Raw genomic sequence first — 25,340 nt, forward strand, 5'->3', positions numbered from 1 at the left:
GCGCCTAAGGAGCGGCGGGAATCTCTCGACCGCTCCAGAAAAGAGAAACCTCGCGTCACGGCGCCTGGAAAGGGCACCGTGAGCTAGTCTTCATCTTCTGAACACACAGCACAAACTCCTTTTCAATATGAACACGCAAATATTACAATGGAACGTTAGGGGTCTCCTTCATAACCTTGATGATGTCAAAGAGCTCCTTCTTAAATATAGTCCGAGGGTGCTGTGTGTCCAGGAGACGCATCTCAAAGCAGAGAACACAAACTTTTTAAGGCACCATGCCATTTTTCTCAAGGACCGCGACGACGCTACCGCCTCGTCGGGCGGTGTCGCTATAATAGTAGATAAAGGTGTTGCCTGTCGGCAATTGAACCTCCGAACTTCCCTTGAGGCAGTTGCTGTCCGAGCAATACTGTTCGGTAAGCTAGTCACAATTAGTTCGATTTACGTCCCTCCTTGTTATCAACTTTCCAAGACACAGTTTCAAAGCTTCATTGATGAACTTCCTCCGCCATACATAGTTGTCGGTGATGTGAACGCTCATAGCCCCTTATGGGGCGACTCTCGTTTAGATGCGCGAGGACGCCTTATAGAAAATTTTCTGTTTTCTTCAGGTGCATCTATACTTAACAAGAAAGAGCCAACTTATTACAGCGTTACACATAACACATACTCAGCCATTGATTTAAGTATAGTATCGAGTACTCTAATTCCGTATCTGGAGTGGTCTGTTCTCAGGAACCCGTTTGGGAGCGACCATTTCCCAGTTATGCTAAACTTAACAAAACAAGATACATGGATGCCACATTTTCCTCGATGGAACATGGACTCGGCCGACTGGGAAATGTTCCGAGAGCTTACGTATTTAGGCGGAGATGAAATTGCTGTTTTTAATGTAGAAGACGCTGTTGCATACCTAACAGCTTTCAATATTAGCGCTGCAGCTAAATGTATTAGGCAAACTAGCGGATTAGCTAATAAGCGTCGCATCCCATGGTGGAACGACGAATGTCGGAAAGCGCGCAAAAATCAAAACAAAGCTTGGAGATTGCTTCGCAATTCTCCAACTGCTGAAAACCTCATTAATTTCAAACAGATAAAATCACAAGGTAGGAGAACACGTCGACGTGCAAAGAGGGAAAGTTGGGATAGGTACATCACCAGTATAAATTCGTACACCGATGAAAGAAAAGTCCGGAATCGGGTAAATAAACTAACAGGTCGGGAGTCGCATCCCCTACCCTTAGTAAGTACACAAGGTGATAGCCTCGAAGATCAGGCGGATTGTCTAGGCGAACATTTTGAATATGTGTCAAGTGCATCGCACTATACCGAAACATTCCTGAGAATCAAAGAAAGCGAAGAGCGGCGGCCCCTAAATCGCAAAGGCTCATCGAGTGAGGCCTACAATTCTCCATTTACTTTAGCTGAGCTTCAAGCATCTCTCGCTTGTTGCAACAACTCAGCGCCAGGTGGGGATCGTATCATGTACGAAATGATTAGGTACTTACACCCCGAAACACTGAAAACACTCTTGTCTCTTTTTAATGCCATGTGGGCGGCTGGCTGTATTCCGTCTTCATGGAAGGAAGCCATAATCATCCCCATACTTAAACAAGGCAAAGACCCGTCCTTGGCCAGCAGCTACAGGCCAATAGCTCTAACAAGCTGCCTGTGCAAGCTGTATGAAAAAATGATAAACCGGCGCCTAATATGCTTCCTAGAAAATAACAAAATTTTGGACACCTTCCAGTGTGGTTTTCAAGAAGGTATGTCTACTACAGATCACCTTGTCCGGATTGAGGCATATATTAGAGATGCTTTCATACATAAGCAGTTCTGTCTGTCTGTATTTCTAGACCTAGAGAAAGCTTACGACACCACATGGCGCTTTGGAATTCTCCGAGATCTTTCCGCAATGGGTGTTCGTGGCAATATGCTCAACACAATCGAAAGTTACCTCACTAATCGCACATTTCGCGTAAGGGTGGGCAGAGCTTTGTCTAGGTCATTCACACAAGAAACTGGTGTGCCGCAGGGCGGTGTGCTTAGCTGCACACTATTCATTGTAAAAATGAATTCCCTGCGTACAGTCATCCCACGCACAATGTTTTATTCGGTTTATGTCGATGATGTGCAGATAGCCTTTAAGTCATGTAATATTGCCATCTGCGAACGACAGGTACAGCTGGGAATTAACAGATTGTCCAAATGGGCGGAGGAGAATGGTTTTAATGTTAACGCTCAGAAAAGCACTTGCATACTCTTTACAAACAAGAGAGGCGTAACGCCTGTCCCAAGTATACAAATCAAAGGAGATGCGCTCTCTTTGAGCAGCGAGCATAAGTTTTTAGGAATCATTTTAGATTCCAAGCTTACATTTATTCCTCATATTAAATATCTGAGGACAAAATGCCTGAAGACAATGAACGTTCTAAAACTTCTGTCCCGCACAACATGGGGCAGTGATCGAAAATGTTTGCTTAACTTGTATAGGAGTCTTGTCCTCTCCCGGCTTGACTACGGGTCTATAATTTATAATTCTGCAACGCCAAGTGCATTAAAAATACTAGATCCCGTTCACCATCTGGGTATCCGCCTCGCGACCGGTGCCTTCCGAACAAGTCCGATCCAAAGCCTCTATGTAGAGTCTAACCAGTGGTCACTCCATCTGCAGCGTTCATATCGCAGTTTCACATATTTTCTGAAAGTACAAGCAAACAATGAACATCCTTCTTATTCAACCATAAATGACGTTACCGCTGCCACACTCTTCCATAATCAACCTGCAGCGAGAAAGCCATTCTCCTTGCGTGTGAGGAACCTCAGTGAGGAAATGGGTGTTCCGCTGCTTGATCATCGTCCTATGGCTCCAGTGAAACTGTTACCGCCGTGGCAGTGGCAACTCATAGATTGCGATACATCGTTTGTAGAGGTCACTAAACACGCACCAGAGGCACACATTAAAATGCATTTCTTAGAGCTTCAATACAAGTACTCGTGTACAGAGCTTTACACTGATGCCTCCAAGTCACATGCCGGGGTGTCTTATGCAGCCGTTGGCCCATCCTTCTCGGAATCCGGTGTACTCCACCCGGAAACGAGTATTTTTACGGCTGAGGCCCATGCACTGTTGTCGGCTGTGAAGCATATAAGGAAATCAAAACTTCAAAAGGCAATTATATTTACGGACTCCCTAAGCGTCGTAAAAGCATTGATGTCACTCGGTAAACAAAAAAATCCTGTACTTACTGAGCTCTATTCCGTTCTCTGTGAAGCGTATTTATGTAACCAGCATGTCATTATATGCTGAATGCCTGGCCATAGAAGCATTGAGGGTAATGTGCTAGCTGACCGAATGGCTACGTCAATAACATCACACGCTATTAACCCTACAGCTGCTGTCCCTGTAACAGATCTGAAACCTTTCCTGCGAAAGAAACTGCGAAGCCACTGGCAACGCTTGTGGGATGCTGAAACAAGTAATAAGCTTCACTTGATTAAACCACAGTTAGGTTTCTGGCCCCCCATAACGAAAACACGGCGAACTGACGTCCTATTCAGTCGGTTGAGAATAGGACACACGTACGGAACCCACAGTTTTTTGTTGACAGGTGATGAACCACCAACCTGTGGTAGATGTGGTGAGAGGCTGACCGTCCTCCATGTCCTCCTGGAGTGCCGGGAAGCCGAAACAGAGAGAAGGAAACATTTTCCTCTTGCATACCGATACCATATCCCTATCCATCCCAATATGTTTCTTGGCAAAGAACCGATTTTTAATACCAAAGCAGTCCTAGGTTTCTTGAATGACGTGGTACTACATGTAATTAGCCCTAGATATTCGTAGCACATCCTCCCGCCAGAGGATGCTGTTGCGATAGTGTTTAGTATAGCACATGCCTCCAGGCCTTTATGTTCAAGGGTTCTGTTGAGGCAATAGTGCTTCATGCCAATTTTCGCATCGGACATATTTTGGAAATAGTAATATTTATTTGCAATGCATATTCAATGTTCATAGCACACGCCATTAGTCATTCCCATAATCTTATTACCTGTAGATTTTATGCACTTTACAGCGACAATTTTAGGCCCCTTTACAGCCACGTCATATCCACCACTCGTAATCCATCGCATCAATTTAAACTCATTAACACTGGCCCGGCGCTCTTTGGCCATTATTGGCCCTTGCGCCGTTAAACCCCATATATCATCATCATCATCACTTGTTTGTTCTCCGGGATGGTGTAATATACAGCCACAACGTACGCCCCGATGGTCCTGTCCTATTCCTCGTCATTCCTTGCCCTGACACAGATGCGGACGCTTGCGTTTTCTCCGTTTCTCAGCTGCTGCACGTCGCCGACGAGCAACGCCGTGATGCCACCTTGCGCGCCATCATTTATCGCTTGGAATCTTGGCCTTCGAATTCGTCCCTTCACTTGTTTGTTCTCCTAGATGGTGTAATATAAAGCCACAACGTACGCCCCGATGGTCCTGTCCTATTCCTCGTCATTCCTGACCCTGACATAGATATGGACGCTTGCGTTTTCTCCGTTTCTCAGCTGCTACACGTCGCCGACGAGCAACGCCGTGATGCCACCTTGCGCGCCATCATTGATCGCTTGGAATCTTCGCCTTCCAATTCGTCTGTTCAGTTGTTTGTTCTCCGGGATGGTGTAATATACAGCCACAACGTACGCCCCGATGGTCCTGTCCTATTCCTCGTCATTCCTGACCCTGACACAGATGCGGACGCTTGCGTTTTCTCAGTTTCTCAGCTGCTACACGTCGCCGACGAGCAACGCCGTGATGCCACCTTGCGCGCCATCATTGATCGCTTGGAATCTTCGCCTTCCAATTCGTCTGTTCAGTTGTTTGTTCTCCGGGATGGTGTAATATACAGCCGCAACGTACGCCCCGATGGTCCTGTCCTATTCCTCGTCATTCCTGACCCTGACACAGATGCGGACGCTTGCGTTTTCTCAGTTTCTCAGCTGCTACACGTCGCCGACGAGCAACGCCGTGATGCCACCTTGCGCGCCATCATTGATCGCTTGGAATCTTCGCCTTCCAATTCGTCCCTTCACTTGTTTGTTCTCCGGGATGGTGTAATATACAGCCACAACGTACGCCCCGATGGTCCTGTCCTATTCCTCGTCATTCCTGACCCTCACACAGATGCGGACGCTTGCGTTTTCTCCGTTTCTCAGCTGCTACACGTCGCCGAAGAGCAACGCCGTGATGCCACCTTGCGCGCCATCATTGATCGCTTGGAATCTTCGCCTTCCAATTCGTCCGTTCACTTGTTTGTTCTCCGGGATGGTGTAATATACAGCCACAACGTACGCTCCGAAGGTCCTGTCCTATTCCTCGTCATTGCTGACCCTGACACAGATGCGGACGCTTGCGTTTTCCCCGTTTCTCAGCTGCTACACGTCGCCGACGAGCAACGCCGTGATGCCACCTTGCGCGCCATCATTGATCGCTTGGAATCTTCGCCTTCCAATTCGTCCCTTCACTTGTTTGATCTCCGGGATGGTGTAATATACAGCCACAACGTACGCCCCGATGGTCCTGTCCTATTCCTCGTCATTCTTGACCCTGACACAGATGCGGACGCTTGCGTTTTCTCCGTTTCTCAGCTGCTACACGTCGCCGACGAGTAACGCCGTGATGCCACCTTGCGCGCCATCATTGATCGCTCGGAATCTTCGCCTTCCATTTCGTCCCTTCACTTGTTTGTTCTCCGGGATGGTGTAATATACAGCCACAACGTACGCCCCGATGGCCCTGTCCTATTCCTCGTCATTCTTGACCCTGACGCAGATGCGGACGCTTGCGTTTCTCTGTTTCTCAGCTGCTACACGTCGCCGACGACCAACGCCGTGATGCCACCTTGCGCGCCATCATTGATCGCTTGGAATCTTCGCCTTCCAATTCGTCCCTTCACTTGTTTGTTCTCCTGGATGGTGTAATATACAGCCACAACGTACGCCCCGACGGTACTGCCCTATTCCTCGTCATTCCTAAGCAGCTATTCTCCAAGAGCTTCACGACTTACCAAGGGCAGGTCACCACGGCGTCTCCCGCACCTACGACCGGATTCCCCAACGCTTCTTTTGGCCAGGCCTTGCCCGCTCCGTCCGGAAATACGTTGCGGCGTGTGAGAAATACCATTTCCGAAAAGCACCATTGAGGCTCCCTGCCGGGTGCCTTCAACCGCTCGACATTCCTACGGAGCCGTTCTTTCGTGTTGGCTTGGACTTACTTGGCCCTTTCCCTATATCAACGTCTGGCAACAAGTGGGGCGCTGTGGCGACAGATTACGCCACGCGCTACGCCATCACCAGAGCGCTTCCAACAAGCTGCGCCACAGATGTCACAGATCTTTTTTTTTACGCGGCGTGATTCTGCAGCATGGAGATCCACACCAACTGCTCACTGACCGTGGTCGGAATTCCTTTCTAAAGTCATCGCCAACATCCTTCAGTCCTGCTGAACCAGGCACAGGCTGATTACGTCTTAGCATCGACAGACTAATGGTCTCACGGAGCGTCTGAATCGAACCCTGACAGACATGCTGGCAAAGTATGTCTCGTCCGACCATACAGATTGGAACCTTGCCCTACCCTATGTCACATTTGCATACAATTCTTCGCGTCTTGACACTGCCCGTTATTCCCTGTTCTTTCTGTTGTTAGGCTGAGAACCCACTTCTCTGGCCACATTCCTTCCATCCGCCGCAGCAGAGACAAGCGAATATGCACCTGACGCCATCACCAGGGCAGCTCAAGCACGTGAAATTGCCCGTGCTCACCTCATGACCTCCCCAGAGAATCAACGGCGTTTGTACGATCGTCCACACAGAGACGCCCACTTTTTACCTGGATCTATGGTACAACTGTGGTCCCCGACTTGTCACGTTGGCCTGTCAGAAAAACTCCTGTCTCGGTACACAGGTCCATATCGAGTGATGCGTGCCGTGACTCCAGTTACTAATAAAATCGCCCCAGTCAGTACCAGTGCCTCATCTGCCCCAAATTTCACTGACGTTGTGCATGTCGCACCCTTAAAACCGTATTACTCGCCTGTTACCACCGATATTTAGATGCACCGGGATAGTGATTCTCGCGCCGGAGATATGATACATGCATATTGCGTGTTTCTTGTGGACGATGCGCGCGGGCGCCCCGACGAAGAAGACGAAGTGCTTCTTGCTCTCGATCCGTCGGCTGAACTGGCCAGCTCTGCAGTTATCTTTTGTAAATATACATTGTAAATATTCTCCAGTGCTTAATCCTTCGTTCGCGTAATAATATTTTGATTTTCCGTCTTGCGGGGTGGTAAAATGTAGTTACAGTGTCTGGAACTACGACCAGTTGATCCGGCACTCCTACTCTACTTCCCTGCAGGTAGTTGCGGGACCAATGCTGCTGTTTTTCAATGTTGTAGCCAGCTGGCCGGGGTTTACCCATTCGACAATTCTCGTGTACGCTTATGTATAAACAACACCGTGTGCCTCGTATGCTACTTGGAGACATGGGCTACGCCTGCTCGCGTTTTCTGATGGCCCCACTTACTGAGCCAGGTTCAGTCAGCTCACCAGAAGGCAGGCATGTAATGCCTAACCTTTTGAGGGTGTATATAATAGGTAGCCCCTCTCTCCATAATAACGTACTCTGTCTTACTGAAGCTATGCGTTACACATGGGGCGCTATAAGGAAAATGATTCCAAGCTGTTTTGATTCCAATTTCTGCAATCAGCCTCAACGATATCAAAACATTTTCGGGCCACTCACAACTTCGCCTGTCTGTCAAGCGACGTCACGAAACACCGCGATAGCTCCCCATGTGATATAACGTGTAGACACTGATTATGCATGATTCAACCACACAAAAGAAAAATAATCATTCCTGATCCCACGCCTTTTCACCTTAGCCCTCTGCTATTGGTCCAATGTTTTCTGGCTACGCCCACTTCGCCTGTCCGTCTCGCGACCCCACAAAAAAACTAAAACTCACCACGTCAAAGTGACGTGTACGCGAACAAAATGCATTATTATGCCGAACAAAATTGAAAATTTTTCTGAATGGCCACAGACTGACCCGTTCCGAAAGGAATAGAAGATGGCTGCCCGCCGATCGCTCAGGCCCTCGCTACTCGCATCTGCCGGTGAGCATGTGTTTATTTGCGCGTGATAAACCTTTTTGCGTGGCAGCAAAACGTTATCGAGCCCTTTCGGCATGCATACGACATCGCTCTGCCAACTCTTCCTTGCTCAGGATTCGTTTTAGCGGCATTCTAATCTTTCGGTTGCACGCCACCGCGATTTTCAACCAGCCACCGCAAGCTAAGTAAGGCGAAGCGGACCAATCGGAAAAGCCTTCATGCGGTTATCTATTTTCACTGTACTGGTTCGGCCCCATCGAAACCCTTTCCACTAGAGCGTGCTCCTCGCCTCTTGTCAGCCAGTTAGATAAGAAAAACTGCTGAGTGTAGACAATGTTATTGGTTTTGAAAGCGAACAAAGGTGACCTCCTATGAACGAGGAGAGTGTGTTTGATGGGGTTGTTCAGACAACTCTGCGGGTCACTGGCCGATGCTTGCGTCGGTGGTTACGTAAAGTTGACGTCAGGAAATTTAAATCAAAACAGTTTGGAATCATATAACGTTATAGCGCCCCTGAAGTGTGGTACAGCGAGTAGTTGTAACGCATAAGTAACACGTTACTCTGTTAACTGCTGCTGAACCAAGAGCACGCAAATGGCGTGCACCTATATAGTGCCAGATTGTGTCAACTCGATTCAGTGTAATGGTTTGTATTGAAAACGGCTGGGCAGAATGAATGTGAATCTAGGTATGTACTACATTGTTTGCAAGAAATGGATTACCATGTAGATCTGTGCAAACTACAGAGAAGGAAAGCTTTGGCACAATACAGTGGAACCTGGATATATCAAATTTGAAGGGGATCACAAAAAAATTCGATATACAGGTCATTCGCTATATAAAATAATAGGCCCTCAGGCAAACGGCGGCTTACTGATTGGGGTGTCGGAGGGCTGCAAGGTTACTGCACGGAACTCGGAAAAAAAAGCAAGCACACACTTTATTTTCCTGCAAAAATATTGCTGGCTCACTTTCAACTTTATTGCAAAGTCCAAGTTGATTCTTTTGTTTACACTTTCAGCGGCCATCGCTTACGGGAAATGAACTCACGAATAGGCACTCAACCCACACGACGCCGCCACGAAAATCGGAACGAAGGAAGTTAACGTTAGAGGGAGCACGAGGGCTAGCCGAAGAGCTCGACGGGGCGGAACTGACTACACATGACCCATGCGTCTCAACTGACTGCAAATTCTCTTCTCCACTTCCTGGTGCCAGAAGACCTCAGAGTACACAAACAAGTGCACTATATGGTTTTCGGCGTGGCGCAGCGTTCGATATATCGAATGTGCCCTTGAGTGGGTGTTGTACATACGCGTGCCCTATACATTTGGATGGGATTTTCAAGGGGATTTCACAGCTGTTCGATATACACAATAATTCTTTATATGTGGGTACGATATATCCGGGTTCGACCGTATAAAGTACAGTGTGCATTACCAAAGTCATTGATCGCATTCTATTGTCATTCTATCAGCTACAACAAGGCGTACACCCGTATACGGACCACAGGGTCGCCGATAAAACTGAATGTCTTCATAATTAACAAGCATATACTGGAATTATTGCTTACACTGAAAAGTTCGCAATGCCAAGTTTGGACTGAAGTCCTCAATTTCAAGTTGCGTTAACAGGCAGACGAAAAAATCGGCTTTATCGCGCAACCCCTGGTCCGTATACTTTTGCTCACGGGTGTACATGAAGACCCGTAACTCGATAGGAAGGACCTTTGGAGTGTGGAAAAGGATCTTTGCCTGCTCAGATATCAAGCTGCAAAACAAGCCTCGTAATTCAGCTCGCATAATGACAGCTTGCACTCCCGTGCACAACGTGGCCCTCCAGCGAAGAGAAGCCGAGCCGCTTGGTCTCCATGTTGCCACCAGCCGATGGAGACGTACAGGAAGAAATACCTGCCAAGAGCACCTGCAACCTGTTAATGGTGTGGGGGATAACATATCTGGCATGCCTACAGGGCAACTTCTGATCCAGAGAAGTTTCTCCTAAGGATGGTTGCTTGAAATCTACCTCAGTGATTCTGAATAGTAAGGGTGTGCGAATAGTGATATTTGACCCCGAATCGAATAGAATAGTTTTGGAATAATGAACAGGCATAAACACAAATAATATTGAACGATCGATATTCACATCCTAGTATAGTTAGGAAGTTTCTGTCATTACATAGCACGTTATGAAGCGTTGTTTATTAAACGCACAAATAGAGCATTAGGAGCAGACAAGTAGTTTCTTCGCATGCACAGAACTCTTCAGAGAGTGTGTAAATGGTCGCTGCATAGCCTGTAATGTATGGCTACCTAAGCGCCGCACTACGCGAGTTCTCATGCTTTATGTCTACACTATTGCCACGTAGTCATCCGCACCTCCACCAGATGTGACGTAGTAGTGACAGCGAAGAACACAGCAGCAAAGCTGCGAATGACGAAACTAACTTTTTATTGGGCGAACTTGTGCCCACAAACGCCGGGACACTCAAAGCACAACCAGCGCCTCCTCTATATTTTCAATGCCAGTGCAATCGCTCGCTCCGCAATGGGAGCCGTTGGTCCGCCTTCAGTTCAGTGAGTTGCCGCGATGTGACGTTACCCAGATGGTATGACTGCTTGCGTCACGCGTGCGTCTGAGCCACTCAGCGCGCGCCGCTGCCGTTCCGGGGGAGATTCGGTAGACGTTTCACGCTTGTGTCCGGACTACTTCCTGCGATTTCCGTCGTGAGGCGCCACCCAGAGGGTACTCTCCCCCACGACCGTGAAGCAGGCGCGAACGCTAGCCGACGGGGGAGAGTGAGAAAGGGCGATTGGAGAGGGTGGTGAACCGCTGAATCGGCCGCATCTGGTTGGCATGGAAAAATAGAGGAGGCGCTGGCACAGCGATAGCGGCGAGCACAGTCGGCAATTGTCTAAATCTGATCAGCGGGTCAAGCGTGTCAGCTTTTATAGATCACTCGTCCAAGGTTCCAGTGTAATCGCTGGTACCCGCGTGGTTTCCAGAACCTACTACACAAATCTTGTCGCGCATGCAATTTGATTATACAAGGTTCGTCGAGGACACACACAATACATAGAATCAACGATAACATTCGCGTAAGTTCTGAATAACGTTTAGATAACGATAACGTTTAAACTTTGTCAACTGGTGAAATCGGTCACCGGAGAAAAATGAACAAGTACACGTGTCACTATGCACGCGAGTGTGATCATTTACCGTGCTTTTGCTCCAATTTTATGTTTAATTGGGCGCAGTTGATGTTTTGAAAGATTCAAAAAGTTTCGAATATTCACACACTCCTGCTGAATAGTTGGGTAGTTGGGTTCATTCTTCTTCAATGTGTTGTGCCGCATTTGTACGGCACTTTAGATACACACATGATCAAATTGAAAAGGCCCTATGTGCTAAAAGAAAGTGGCAGTCTTGCCCGAAAGGCGAACCATCGATTGCGATAGCAAACAGGGGACAGCTATACAAAGTAAGGATTGTAGTTTTATCAGCCGTATAAACTTGTAAACATAGGCATACTAACAATATTGAACAAGTAAAGTGTCACGCGCTCAAGCAAACATCGACACATCGCACTCGATGACCGCGCCAACTGGCTGTCAAAACGCTGGAGAGAGCGAGCGCAAAACGCTGGAGAGAGCGAGCGCGGCTGCAGCAGAGCGAATTTACCTTCGTGCTGCCTGAATTTACAAGATGTGCTGATCCGCTGTGGATCCTAAAAAAGAAACTTTCCAGTGCGTAAGACTGTTACTTACCTGAAAGAACACTCGCTATCTCTACTACCAGTGGATAAGGAAGGCAGTTTTGCGGTGATGCCCAAGTCGATGTACTTGTCAAAGGCATCCGACGCATTAGCTTCAACGTTTAAGCATTGTGCGAATGTATCTCGGCCGAAGATTAGAGCCAAAGCCTTAAATTTGTGTAAAAGGCTAAATCTGAGCAAGCTATCCAGTGCTATCAGTGCTAACAAGGCACTAAGTCTTGACGTGTTTTTTTCAGCTAAGACCCATAAACCTGAATGCCCTCTGCGCGTAATTGTATCCGAAAACCGAGCATGGGAAAAATCCTTATCCTTGTACTTGAAGCAGCAGTTAGACAAATTGTAGATAAATGACCCGCTCAAAGTAAGAAATTCTGAAGATGTAGTATGCTTCCTTGCAAGAAATGAAATCTTACAGATGAATGCTTTTTCCATAGATATCAAAGATCTGTATTATACGATACCACAAAATGCCCTTCTAACTACCGTAGCAGACTGCATAGACAGCTACGGAGTGGTGGCCTTCCAAAATGCTGCAGGTATAGCCGTAGGCTCGTTCTTGGAGCTGCTAAGCACCTACCTTGGCTCTACTTACGTTGAATGGAAGGGAGATACTTTTTTACAGAAGGACGGCATCTGCATTGGATCTTGCATTGCTCCCGTTCTGAGGGACATCTTTTTAGCGAAATTAGACAGGCTGTTGAAACAGCGCCTATCATCCATGTATGTACTACGTGTGTTTAGATTTGTTGATGATTTTTAGTAGTCTTAATAAGTGACGAATAAGACTTGCAAAAGCAGTCTTCCGAGATAATTTCAGTCGTTAGGGAGTGCCTTGCACCTTTAGTAGTAACTTACGAGCTTCCAGTAGACTGCCATTTACGTTTTCTTGATTTAGGGCTGCATTTCTCATCCAAACATGTCTGCTGGGAGTTCCAGCCTAGAGCAAAGAAACCAATTTTGATGTTTCATTCTTCTCATTCAAAGCTCGTAAAGCGCGGTATAGCTCATTCATCCTTAGACAATGCCTTAAAGAAGTAATGCGTTCAGCGCTTGAGAAGAAGTTTCGACGAGCAAGTACGTCGCCTAACTGAAGCGGGGTATCCGCGAACATTGCTCTTAGCAGTTGCAGAAAAGATGCTCAGACCATAGCCTCCTATATTTTTTAATGCCCGCGCAGTGGAGCAGCGGAGGCCGTCCGCTGCCCTCCCCCTTCCTCCTCGATTTAAGCCTACCTTCTCCGCAAGAGGCGCTCGCACCCCATACGGCAGGAACGCGAGCTCCGCCTCCCGTTCCTGTCGACGCGAGCGGCGTCGCTTGACGCGTTTCGATCTTGGACGCAAGAGGCTATAAATACGGGTCCACCGCTCGTGCTGTCAGAGTCCGACGAACGCCGTAGGCGCGCTTGCTGTTTTCGCTGTTGCCGAGTTCGCTTGCTTTAGGGGCACAAGTTCGCCCAATAAATTCTATTTTAAGTTCATCGTCGATGCAGTGTTACTTTTTGTCTACCTGTGTGCCAGGCAGCTCACCGTCACCTACGTGACAATATTTCATGCTGCATTACTTTCGACATACCGATTTGGTTTTCTATCCGCAGTGTGGAATCAGCTGGGGTGCCCTGCACCCGACAAGATGCCGTACTGCTGCGTACCACGCTGCAAGTCTTCGAGCAAACAACGGACGCCGGGCATATCGTTCCACGAGATACCAAGCGATCCGGAACTGCGAGCGAAATGGCTAAAGGTCATTTCTCGGGACGACTGGACACCGAATACGACGTCGTGTTACTCGACTGTATGCTGCCGACACTTCGGTTCCTTCGACTTCAAGGAGGGCTGCAAAATTCGCAAACTCAAGAAAGACGCTGTTCCCAGCATTTTCGAAGAGTATCCTGCGTACCTGCAGCCTCCGAAAAATAGAGAGAGAAGCGACGCGTCTGTGAGAAAACGTGAGGCAGCTGCGCCAGTGAACACACCACCACCGAAACGAAGAGCAGTTGAGAGCCAACTGGAGTCTCCTTCGCTTCCTCTCAATGACTTGCCGTCCGTCGACGTCGCCTCTCAAGAGTTATCACTGATGGATTGCTCCGCAACCGAACTGCCGCTACCTCTGGAAAACGGCGCAAGCGAGCGCTGCATTACTACGACCGTGCAGGTAGACAGAGCTGTGCAGTGTCGTCATTATTCTCGGTTTCGGCAATGGACAAAGTGGAGACGTAAGGAGCGAGACTTGAACGCGTGAATTGAGCGACTCAAGAACACCGTCGACAAGTACAAACAGGAACTGCAAAAGCTCAAGGAAGAATGCTATGTGTCTGCATTCCTGCAAGTCGTGGATAAAGCGAAAGAGAAAGACCTGGCTGCTTCAATATTAGTGGAACAAGTTCAGAATTTCGCGAAGAAGAAACCAACGTGGTCTCAAGTGACAGTGCGCCATGCTGTGGTTTTGCGTAACCTCTCGACTCGTGCATACGAACACGTAAGGAGCACAGGTATTCTTCGGCTTCCCTGTCGAAGTACCCTCGAGCGCTTTATGGGCTCATCACGTGGAGAAGTTGGCATGACCGAACCCGTGAAGCAAAGGCTGTCTGCAGAACTCGCTTCTCATCCCTCGTTGCATGCGAGGGCATGCTCTTTAATTGTAGACGAAATGCGCGTCAAACAACGGCTACTGTATCACAAGCAAAGAGATGCCTTCATCGGCGAAGTGGACTATGGTGTGAACTTCCCCAAAGAAACAACAAATGAGCCTGTGCTGGCCAACTCACTCTTGTATTTCGTCCTTAACGGCCTTTCAGTTTCGTTCAAAATACCCGTGGCGTACTTTTTCGCGAGAAACTGCACTGGCCGTAAGCTGCACATGCTCATGAGACACGTTCTAAAGGAAGTTGAAGAAATAGGATTTTTCGTCGTGCGCATTGTCACAGACAACCACAAGATCAATGTCTTGGCTATGCAACTTCTGTGCAACGGAAGCCTCAAGTATTGCATTGACCACCCTGGCAAGCCGAATCGAAAGCTTTCTTGCATTCTATCAGTGCCACCTGATCAAAAACATGCGATCAGAGTTTTTGTCCCGTGACATCGGAAAAGGCGGCGAAATATCAGCGAACCACTTGAAGAGCCTCTACAGAATGCAGCAAGGCAGCCTTGTAAAGCCAGTACGATTTTGACGAGAAAGCACGTATCCCCTACGAATATGGAAAAAAATGAACGTGCAGAGAGCAGTGCAAGTTTTTTCTCCTCCCGTGACAGCTGCTATGAAGCTCTTGCAAGAGCAGGCGGGCCACACGTGTGACGCAAGCTTCGCGGGTGTCGGACCGACGGTGCAATTTATGGACACCGTGCACCGCTGGTTCGTGCTCATGGACGTGAGTCATTGTACCCAGCACATACATCAGAAAAATGCTGACTGCAAGCAGTTTGAATCTGCAGGCGACGAACGACTAATCTGGCTGGAGACAAGCTTCCTCGACTACCTGGCCGATCTCAATAGTCAGTGCCTGGCAAAGAACTTTCTAACCAAAGAGACTTATGAGGGTCTTGTGATCACAACTCGTTCGAACGTTGAGTGCATTAGATATCTTCTTGAAGAGATGTCTTTTCACTTCGTTTTGACGAGGAAAATGTCATCGGACCCAATCGAGTCGTTCTTTGGCTGGCTCAGGAAATCAGCAGGATCAAATGACCAAACGGACGTCCGCGCCGTGCTCACAGGCATTGAGAAAACCCTCAAGACCGGTGTCGCATCGGCGTCGTGTACAAGCAACATAATGGCAGCAGGAGAGTGATTGCTTGTCAACGCTGCCGCAACAGAAAAACACAAGGGAGCAAACCAGCGAGGAATTCCCTGCAGATGCACGTAGAGAGCTCATAGAGCGACTAAACCGAGATAAGCCTCTACTTCCCACTCCAGATGCGGCCGCATTGGCTATGGTTGGTGGCTACCTCGCAAGAGCCGTACAAGAAAACTTGGAATGTGTGGAGTGCTTCGCGCTCTTAACAAAGCCAAACGCCTCGACACTATCGGACTCGCTCATTAAACACCAAGACTGCGGTGGACTTCTTTACCCGTCCGCACAACTTCTAGATGTTCTCTACGCACTACAGAAGTTCGTAGAAGTTCTTCTAGCAAGAAGAAGGCGTATGCATCACCCTCTAAAGGAGGCTGTGAACAATGCTACCGAAATCCTCCGCGAGCACAAAGCTTTGATGTGTTCGAAGCCAGGGCACCAAGAGAATTTGCTCAAATTGTTGCTTACGAAGTTCTTTCGCCCAATATTCACCAATTTCGCTCTGAAAGCGACAGACAAACAAGACGTCGCCAAAGTGTTCGCAATAAAGCCACTGTCACGAAAGACCCTGAAACTGTGAGCTTGATCTCACAGCTGGGGGCCTAAGTGAAAGGTCCAGTTTTCACAATATGTCTCGTGTTGCTTGCTTTCAATGTACTGTGGGGAAAAGAAACGCGAATAGTGCGGCACCTACATTCTCTGATATTTCGCATTTCTTTTCGAGTGGTTGCAGCCTGCATGATAACTAGAAGCCACTAGAATAAAACTATTCTACGATCTTTTTATTTCCACCAGGGTCACAGCAGGATGAAAACATCGCGCCGCACTGTTTGCGTTTCTTCCCATCACCCCTGTACATCATGAATAAACACGAGTGCAGCCTGCGCATTTATTTCACAGCTCCATCTCTAATACGAGCGCAAGTTTCTCTCCACAAGCACGCACGCAACAAAGTAGTCGCGTCGTCTGCTCTGGGTGTGGGGCGGCAGCGCGGCGTGGTGGCGAGCGCATGAACTAGAAGGTACGGGCGGAGCACCTTGCTCTGCTCGCCACTCGGAGGGCATTAAAAAATATAGAGCTTTTTCATGTTTGCAAACAAGCCGCGCGCGCGTCCTATTGGTGCTCCTCAGACGCTTCCGGTCGAGCAACTTCCGGATGCTTGGCTCTCGTCTCAAAAGCCTTCACTGCGAGCGCGCCGCATGGCCGATATTTTCTTAATCGCTTGCACCTCTCAGCAGAGCGGCTGACGACATGTCGAGCGAATATTTTAGAGGACTGGACAGCAGTGCGGTTCCTCGATGCGTGCGCCCCCCTCCGCCGCCGTGGAGGGTGGAGACAACCGCGTCGTCTGCTACGGCATCCGCCATTACGATGCCCTCTCCGCAAGCAGCCTATAGCCAGGATAGGCAGCAAGCGGTACTTTGCGCAGCTGCACGTAGAGTTCGTTATGTAAAACGTGTGGTACTTTAACGATATGACGAGAACACAAAGTTTTCGCATCGGCAGCGTGAAGGTCTCCGATTTACGTTCTGTAATCTTTATTTTTAGAGCGGAATTTGCAGCCGGTATCGCTGGCAGCGGAAGGCTACCATCCAAACCAGCTGCGTAAACACCTTAAGATAGCGTCTTGTTGGGCTCTGTATTGGTTAAACGTGCGAAACACACAGACACACACACACACACACACTCATCAGCTATACCCTATTTACGGACTGCATGCTGCAACGCAGGGTATTCTGAATTTTTTTTTATTTCGTTTACCGTCCTGTTGGGTAAAAATTGTTGAATACATGTCAGATGATTTGGGGCTCTACATATGGCTTTTGTGGCATTAAATCATGGCTCTCATGCAGACATTGACTATGAAACGTTGTTGAGCATGTTTTCCGCAGTAATATAGCGTAAACCGGTAATTGTTATAATGCGGCCGGTCATCGATATCTTTAAAATAAAGCGGCCACACGGCTTCTCAACGTAGAGGAAACAAAATGCACTCAATACATAGCGATTTCTCATGTCGTAGATTGTTTATTTGGTTGAGAATTTTTTCAAGAACAAGCGCTACAACTCACTGCAAATTAACTGCAGCGCATGCCTTGCTTCCACTCCCACTGATTCTCGCGGCTTAGAGCTGGCGCGACGTGCATGTCACGATTTTCATGTTCTTAGAACGTGTCACCCATGGTCGTCACACATTGTTGTCTCGCCATACCAATTTTGGTATATATCGAGTTAGCGAAACGTCCGCAAGAGTACCAAGAACGTGGCACGTAAATCATGCCGCTCATGACATTCATGCTTTGATTTTCATGTTATGACCTGTCATTTATGTTCGTCATGCAGTCATGTTGTGGCATACCAATTTTCGTATACATCCCATTAACGAAACGGCCAGGAGAGCACAAAGTCGTAGGCGGCTAGATAGATAGATAGATAGATAGATAGATAGATAGATAGATAGATAGATAGATAGATAGATAGATAGATAGATAGATAGATAGATAGATAGATATGCTCAAAGTCGCCGAAGTTCGCCAAGAAATGCTTCGCATTTAAAAGCGCACAACGTAGGCGCAGATCCTTACGCACTTGCAGCTCATGCACAACAAGCGTTTAAGAACAGCGCATTTTGTGCTATCCAGAAACAAACGAGTTAAACACGCACGTTTGCATGCCAGATATCAAGACTACAAGACGGACAAACTTTACGGGAAATAGCGTGCAAATGAACTATTACACACGGTGCACTGGTGATTACGCCCGATCGGGCTCTGATTTCTCAACAGTGGCCCGGTGCCTTCTGCAGCTTTCGCAAGGGAGCTGATCACGATCGAGAAATTCGATCCGGATAAGGCTCGATCGCGATCGAAAGTGCCAGTGTCACACAGCTTTAACTCCCCAAACACAGAAAGGCGATAACGTATACGCTGCACAAACAGGAACGGTCCGTGGGTTGCCACTTGTCGCGCCTGATCTTTACCAGCCACAGGAGTCGCCTCTTCGGATCTTTCGAAACATCGTCCAGCTATTTCGCGAATGGTTTGTGCACTGTGGCACGCAACACCCGGGCATTTTGCCCTAGAAGACGCCGCACACGTGTCTCACTCAACCAGCCACGACGATGCGTGGGGAGCGCAATGGCGACCGCCGGTCGAAAGGCGGCATTCACCCCTTCACAGAATGACTCCACCCTCCACGGCGGCGGAGGGGGGCGCATGCATCGAGGAACCCTAGACAGCAGTGCACAGCAGCGCCACCAAGAAAAGCTGTCCTTCGAAGGCCAACAGCTGCCGGACCCGTTGGACGACGATATCGTGCAATTTTCGGTTTCGGCAAGCCCGAGAACCTTTCCGCCTGTCACAGCAGCGGATATTTTCGTGTATTTAGTGGAGGGCGTTTGCTTCTACACAAAAGAACAATTCAAGAACCACAAACTGAGTGACGCTTACAATGCCTTCCTGAGTGGGAAAGTTAAGCGTGTAATGTCGTTCAAGGCAGGCAAGCGCGGACTCGGCGTCGTCATTTTAACAGCATCTGTGGAGGCCAGCCAGCTGCTTTCGAAGACATACTGACCGTGGTGCGTCGTCAAAGACGACGGCACTGTTGTAAGCGCACACTGCACGTGCATAGCAGGGTAAGTACCGTTTACTGCCTACTCAACAGCACGATTTTCATTACCACGACCTTACGTGCCGACTTGTCATAGACCCAGCGTGGTAGCTTAGAGGCTAAGGGGCTGCACTGCTAAGAACGAACACGCGGGTTCAATTCCGGACCCGGCGGCTGCATTTCGATGGGGGCAAAGTGCAAAAAATTTACCCCCCTTCCACTACTGTGAAGAGGGGTGCAAGCGAAGCTTGTGCTGACTCGTTTGTGCTACGAGCGCATGCCGAGCAAAAGCGCAAACCGAGGGGCGCCAACGAGCCAGCTACGGAATATTTCCGCTCGGTGAAGATGGTTAACTAGCGAAGCGAAAACGTGCGGCCTCGGTTATATTAAAGTATTTCACAATTACGAGGTTACACACACGTTCGGCTGCGACGGAGAAAACGACGTCACTGACGGCTGTCGTTTGTGTTCGATGTCTCTAGTTTACTCGGCGGCGTGATTAGCAGCATTCGCGCCATTGCCGCTTGCGATTCTTCGAAATTAAATGGCTTGAAAATTAAATCTGTCCGTCACGTAAGACAATGAATGACTCATATTTCCCTTCAGCAATGGCTCATACGCCCGTAAACGCGGCCTCCCCATTACGGCGACAGAAAAGTGAAATTCCTCAAGCTCAGTGAATGAAAAGTGAAATTCCTCAAGCTTAGCACCGCTACGCCTTACCTGCTAAGCTACCAAGGCTGGATAAAACTTAATGCCAGTTAACGTGAGACACGCTGGAATGATGAGCGGTAACGGAGCCAGCTGTGGAAAGCAAACGTCCTAGCACGTGAAACTCCATCAATTATTATTTCTCGTAGTTTGCTAAAAATGGGCTAACATTTTTTGTCGCAGGAATTACAAAAATTTAAATAATTTCCGGAGATTTATGTGCCAAAACCACGATATGATTATGAGGCACGCCGTAGTGGGTGGACTCCGGAATAATTTGGACCACCTGGGGTTCTTCAACGTGCACCTAAACTTAAGCACACGGGTGTTTTTTTGCATTTCGCCCCCCCCCCCCCCCCCCCCCCCATGAAAAGGAGGCCGCCGTGGCCGTGAATCAAACCCGCGTCCTCAAGCTTAGCACCGCTACGCCTTACCTGCTAAGCTACCAAGGCTGGATAAAACTTAATGCCAGTTAACGTTTGACAAGCTATGGTAATGCACACTTTATGTAGAGTGGGCTGGATGTTTAGTACCGTGCACAGTTATCGTGCAAGTCACACTGCGGTTAATGCAGTGGTTTACCAAAGAGTTGCCGCCACCACCTAAACTGTGCTTACCCTTGTTTCAGACTTGGGGAATGCTGTACACACGTGGCTGCCCTATTATTCAACATAGAAGCAGCCATAAAATATGGGCTGAACGACCCTTCTCCAACTGAGACAGCGTGCAGGTGGTCTGAGGTATCCAGGAAATCTTTGGTGAGAGTTTAATAAATTTATGCATGTTTGGTTCCCCTATTGGTTTCCTTTGTAGCTTCTTGATATAATCATGGTGGATAAAATTGTGAAGAATGCGAGAGTAAGATGGGATGAATATTTACAAGCGTATTTCAGTAGACAGACACGATGGCTGAAGGGCCACACGCACAAGCATTTCACACACACTCGTCGTCTTCACCACTTTGTAAAGCACCGCACTAATCAATGTTCATACCCCTCCGTAACAATATTTCTCCTTCATAAAATTGCAACAAATGTGCATTTTCAGGTGGCACCAGTCAGCGAGATAAATTTTTTCAAGGCAAAGCCTGGACAACAAGTTCCTGAACCTGCCCCAAGGCAACAAGGGTCTATTCCAACATGGAGCTCTGATCAAATGCACAGCTTCTTGCAGCACGTCAAGGTAAACTACACGACTTACATTACTTCTAGTGAAAGTTCACACACTATTCAAGCTGTCATAAACTACATATTCAGCATCAGCATATTTTGGTACACCAAAACCTAATCGAAAGATCACATGCTGCATACTCACTCCATTTCCAACACCTTATCTTACGAAATCATTTATTACTTTCATACAATCATGCAGTGTAATTGGATGTAGTGGCTATGCGTTTTCTATGATACATATATGACAGACTGTGGTCTGGCTACATCAGTGAATGTTTGTTATTGGTCTCTTTCGCAAACATTTGCCCCCAGCACACTTGTGTTGAGTTGCATAACAGACAGTGAAAGTACGGATTCTTCTCCCGAGACTGCTGCAGAAGAAAGGAAGACCAACCACCAGCAGTGTTTATCGCGATCAGCAATAGATGACATTTACAGAAATATTGACTTGAATACTGCAAAAAATGTTCAGCTCAGTAACGAATGCTGCCAAGAAATTGAGCAGTCGACCCGTGGGCTATCACGGACACTTAGATGGACCCACGAACGCAAAGGTGGAATAACGGCTTCAGTTTTACATCGTGTGCTAGTTTGTCGAAGTGGGGTCAATGGCATTGTGGCTGAAATCATGGGCTATGTAAAGGCACCCAGGGTCTCAAACATCTGTTGGAGTGTGTCAATGGAGCCGAAGGCTAAAGAGGCATTCATCTCACAGGAGTCAAAAAAGCACAAAGGGTTTCAGTTAACTGAATGTGGTCTATTTGTGAATGAAAGACTTCCTTTTCTTGCTGCCTCTCCCGACGGAATTGCCTCCTGTGAATGTTGTGGGAAATCTGTGGTAGAGATTAAGTGCCCTGCATCTCTAAAAGGTACTCCACTCAATAAAGCTTCAAAGCATCTGCAATATCTAAATAATAATTTGCAGTTAAAGCATGATCACGCATATTATACACAAGTACAAGGCCAAATGGCCGCCACGAAGCTTCGCCGAGCCTACTTTTTAGTGTTTACAGGGCTGTCCCTTACAATTGAGCTTATCAGCTTTAACGAATCATTTTGGTCAAATGCAGAACTTAAAGCAGCAAGCTTTTTTTACCCATATCTTTCCTGAACTGCAGACTAAACAAATTCTGAAGCAAATAGAGTGTGCCAAGGAAACATGTTACTGTCATGGTAACAAGTCTGGCCGCACTGTTCAATGTTCACTGTGTACAGCAAGCTTTCATTTGAAATGTGTTGAGCTTAAACGTACACCAAAATCATGGATGTGCACTAAATGTCAAGTGGAACTAGGGCCAGCTGATGTAAGCGCACCAAGTCAAGAACAGTAAAAAGAAAGCTAAAAGAGAGCAGTGGTCTTTTTCCCATTAAACTAAACCATTGGAATTCAGCAAATTCATACCCTACAACACTCTCCAGGCATTGCACTTGATGATGCAATAATGAAAATGTTATGATCATTTTTCTACTGCAGCGACGCCGTACCAAAGTGCATGCAATATGTAACCCAGTAGTAAAAGCAATAAATATTGAATATATATGCTTTGAACACCACTGACTGCTTCACTTTTTATTTGACAAGCAAGACACAGCTTATCTTTCAGTTACATACAGCGAGGTCTTCATGGTTCCGTGTTGATGATAGGTGTTGGAGATTGACCAGGCCACTACACACAATTGCCAACTTGTCAATGGTGGCATAGCCTACATCCCCAGCTCTTTTGATAAAGTTCACAGGGAGGATCATGTGAAACAGCCTAAATGATTTCAGCCTCTGAATCGATCGCTAGACGTGTATGCGGACACTGGAATTTTTTCTTGATGTGGTGACCTCAGCCCCAGGAAGTTGTGCTCGCTTCTTCGTCAATGAAGGCATCAGTAGGCTTGCACCTCGAGCACCAAACATTTCCTCACATCTGAATCTTCTGTCTACAAGGAACACGTCCCCTTCTTCTACCAATTCAAGCAGTCCGCTGCGTTGCGTCAGCTCTTTGTCAGAGACCCTCCCGCCCCATGCTTTAGAAACGAACGTGATTGATCCTGATGGGGCAATCACCACAAGAAGCTTGACTGTGTTGTGATGTTTGTAGTTGGAATATGTCTGGCTCCTTGCTGTCATTGAAGTGGGTCTTTCGATAAATATTTCTGTGCAATCAATTATGCCCCTGACATTCTCGAATGCAGCATCTTTGAATGCTTCAGGGCACCTAGATTGCAGTGTTCTACGAGATGGCCAAATCAAGAGCTTCTTGAAGTTCTCAGCTAAGACATCTAGACACGAATGAAAAATGCGGCTTACGGAAGTTACAGAAATGCCAAACCGAAATGCTAGATCTTCCGTCAGAAGTCCCAGACGCAGTCTCATAAGCACTAAAATGAGCTGCTGCTCTGGATCCAGGGTGGTTCGAGTTGTTGGGCTCCAGACAGACAGACCCATTTGAAGCAATGCAGCAAACATTTCTGCAGACACGACACCTGTGTGGAACTTAACAGCTTTCTGAGACTTCATAAAATGTCCCTAGTTATCTTCCGAATCGGAACTGGCTGATTTTTCATCTCAAGCTCCTCATTTTTTTTCTTTGCTGATGCCAGCTGTTCTTCTTTTAGTGCTGCATTCTCTAAAGTAAGAGCAGATATATCAACCATAGTAAGCGTTGTCTCTGTTTCAGCTTCACAAGAGTCTTTAGTGTAATCCTCGAGGCCAACATTATTGTCAGTTACTGACGATGTTGCAAGGTCACTTGCAGTAGGTACACATATTTGCACCTGTGCACTTTTGCTCCCCACTGCAGGTCCGCTAGCTTGCACACTGCGCCTCCTTTGGCCACGCTGGTACCTCTGAAGTTGCTGGTTCGTGTTGCCTTGATCACGGTACGGAAATATTGTAGGGACATAGTCCGGATGGGTAGGGTCTGACGACGGCCGGCCTGGAAAATAAAATGGTCAGCTATTAGAAAACATTCAGGGTTAAGCACAATAGTGAAAGTTTAGCTAGGAAGAGATAAAGTCAACAGAGCTACTCTGCCAGAATTTGTTTTGTAACTGACCATGCTTGCTTGTATAGAACGCCGCCAAGAAGACGGGAAGAAGTGAAAAACGGAAGGTACAGAGCACCGAGCACATTTTACGTGCATGCAACCTTCGCAGCTGACTCTCGATTTTTCAAGCATGTAACACGGGTGTCAAGCGGCGCACTTTCGATGACGATCAAATTTCGAAGTTCAGATTGGTTTCATTGCGCAATTTGCGGAAAGGTGTCGATCGCAGTCAAGAATTTTGATCCGGATCGGGCTCGAGCGACAGTGGCCGTGTGACACCAGTGCGAAATGCAAATGACCAACTAAGACATTCGAAACGTAAAATAATCAGCCAAGACTCCTTCTAGCTCCATTTAATTTACTACAAAATGGCCCTTCTACGTTAGGCACCCCGGTCGCGCAAGCTTGTACGCGCGCAGTGCTTGTCACTGCGCGATATAAAATACGATCAAAGCGCACGGATCAGCTTTTCGCTGCGGCAAGCTGCGCTACAAAATGGCAAAGGGCTTTTTCAATACTCAGCACTGCATTATTAGTTGACAAGCAATGATCTCGCATCGCTTGAAATCTTAGTAGATATCGCTCGCGATAGGCCGGTGTACGAAGCTCACGTAAACGTGGCCAGCCTTGCGCGCGGCATTCGCAACACCGACGTTCTCGTGAACAATCCTCGCAAAGCGTACAAGAAAGCGAGATTGCATAGTTGCTTTCAAAATGCGCGGTAAGTGAAAAACAAAATACTCACCTTGGATGAAATGAGCAGAACAAATCTGAGAGCTCTTTGTAGGAACCCATTTATCCCTTCGCACTGCTGCGATCCAGGCGTTCCGTCTGTCGCTTTCTCTGGGAAACCTGAATGTTCGCACTTGCGAAAGGAGGTTGGTGCCAGACCGCAGGCTGCATCCAGGAACAACACAGCATGGCCCTCGTTTTGTTTGTCCAAGCGTGGATGATAATTGTGGCGAAAACATTTCGTGCGCAGCAGCGAACGTGAACCGCCGCAAAAAAAAAAAAACACGCAACAGACAAGGACGCCGGAAGTTTCTTGGGAGCACATCCGGTTTGCGGCACGCTG

At 47.6% G+C, this 25,340-nt stretch overlaps 1 protein-coding gene across 1 annotated transcript in view; it reads left to right on the forward strand.

Moving 5' to 3' along the window:
• Nucleotides 1-15,732, forward strand: part of LOC119459348 (uncharacterized) — a 73,397-nt gene extending 57,665 nt beyond the window's left edge. Inside the window, exon 2 of the mRNA XM_037721154.2 lies at nt 15,197-15,732. Within this exon, the coding sequence (XP_037577082.2) occupies nt 15,197-15,732 (536 nt within the window). The remainder of the gene's footprint in view (nt 1-15,196) is intronic.
• The last annotated feature ends 9,608 nt before the right edge of the window (nt 15,733-25,340 follow it).

Source organism: Dermacentor silvarum, chromosome 7 (genome assembly GCF_013339745.2).
Source record: "Dermacentor silvarum isolate Dsil-2018 chromosome 7, BIME_Dsil_1.4, whole genome shotgun sequence".
Taxonomy (NCBI): Eukaryota; Metazoa; Arthropoda; class Arachnida; order Ixodida; family Ixodidae; genus Dermacentor; species Dermacentor silvarum.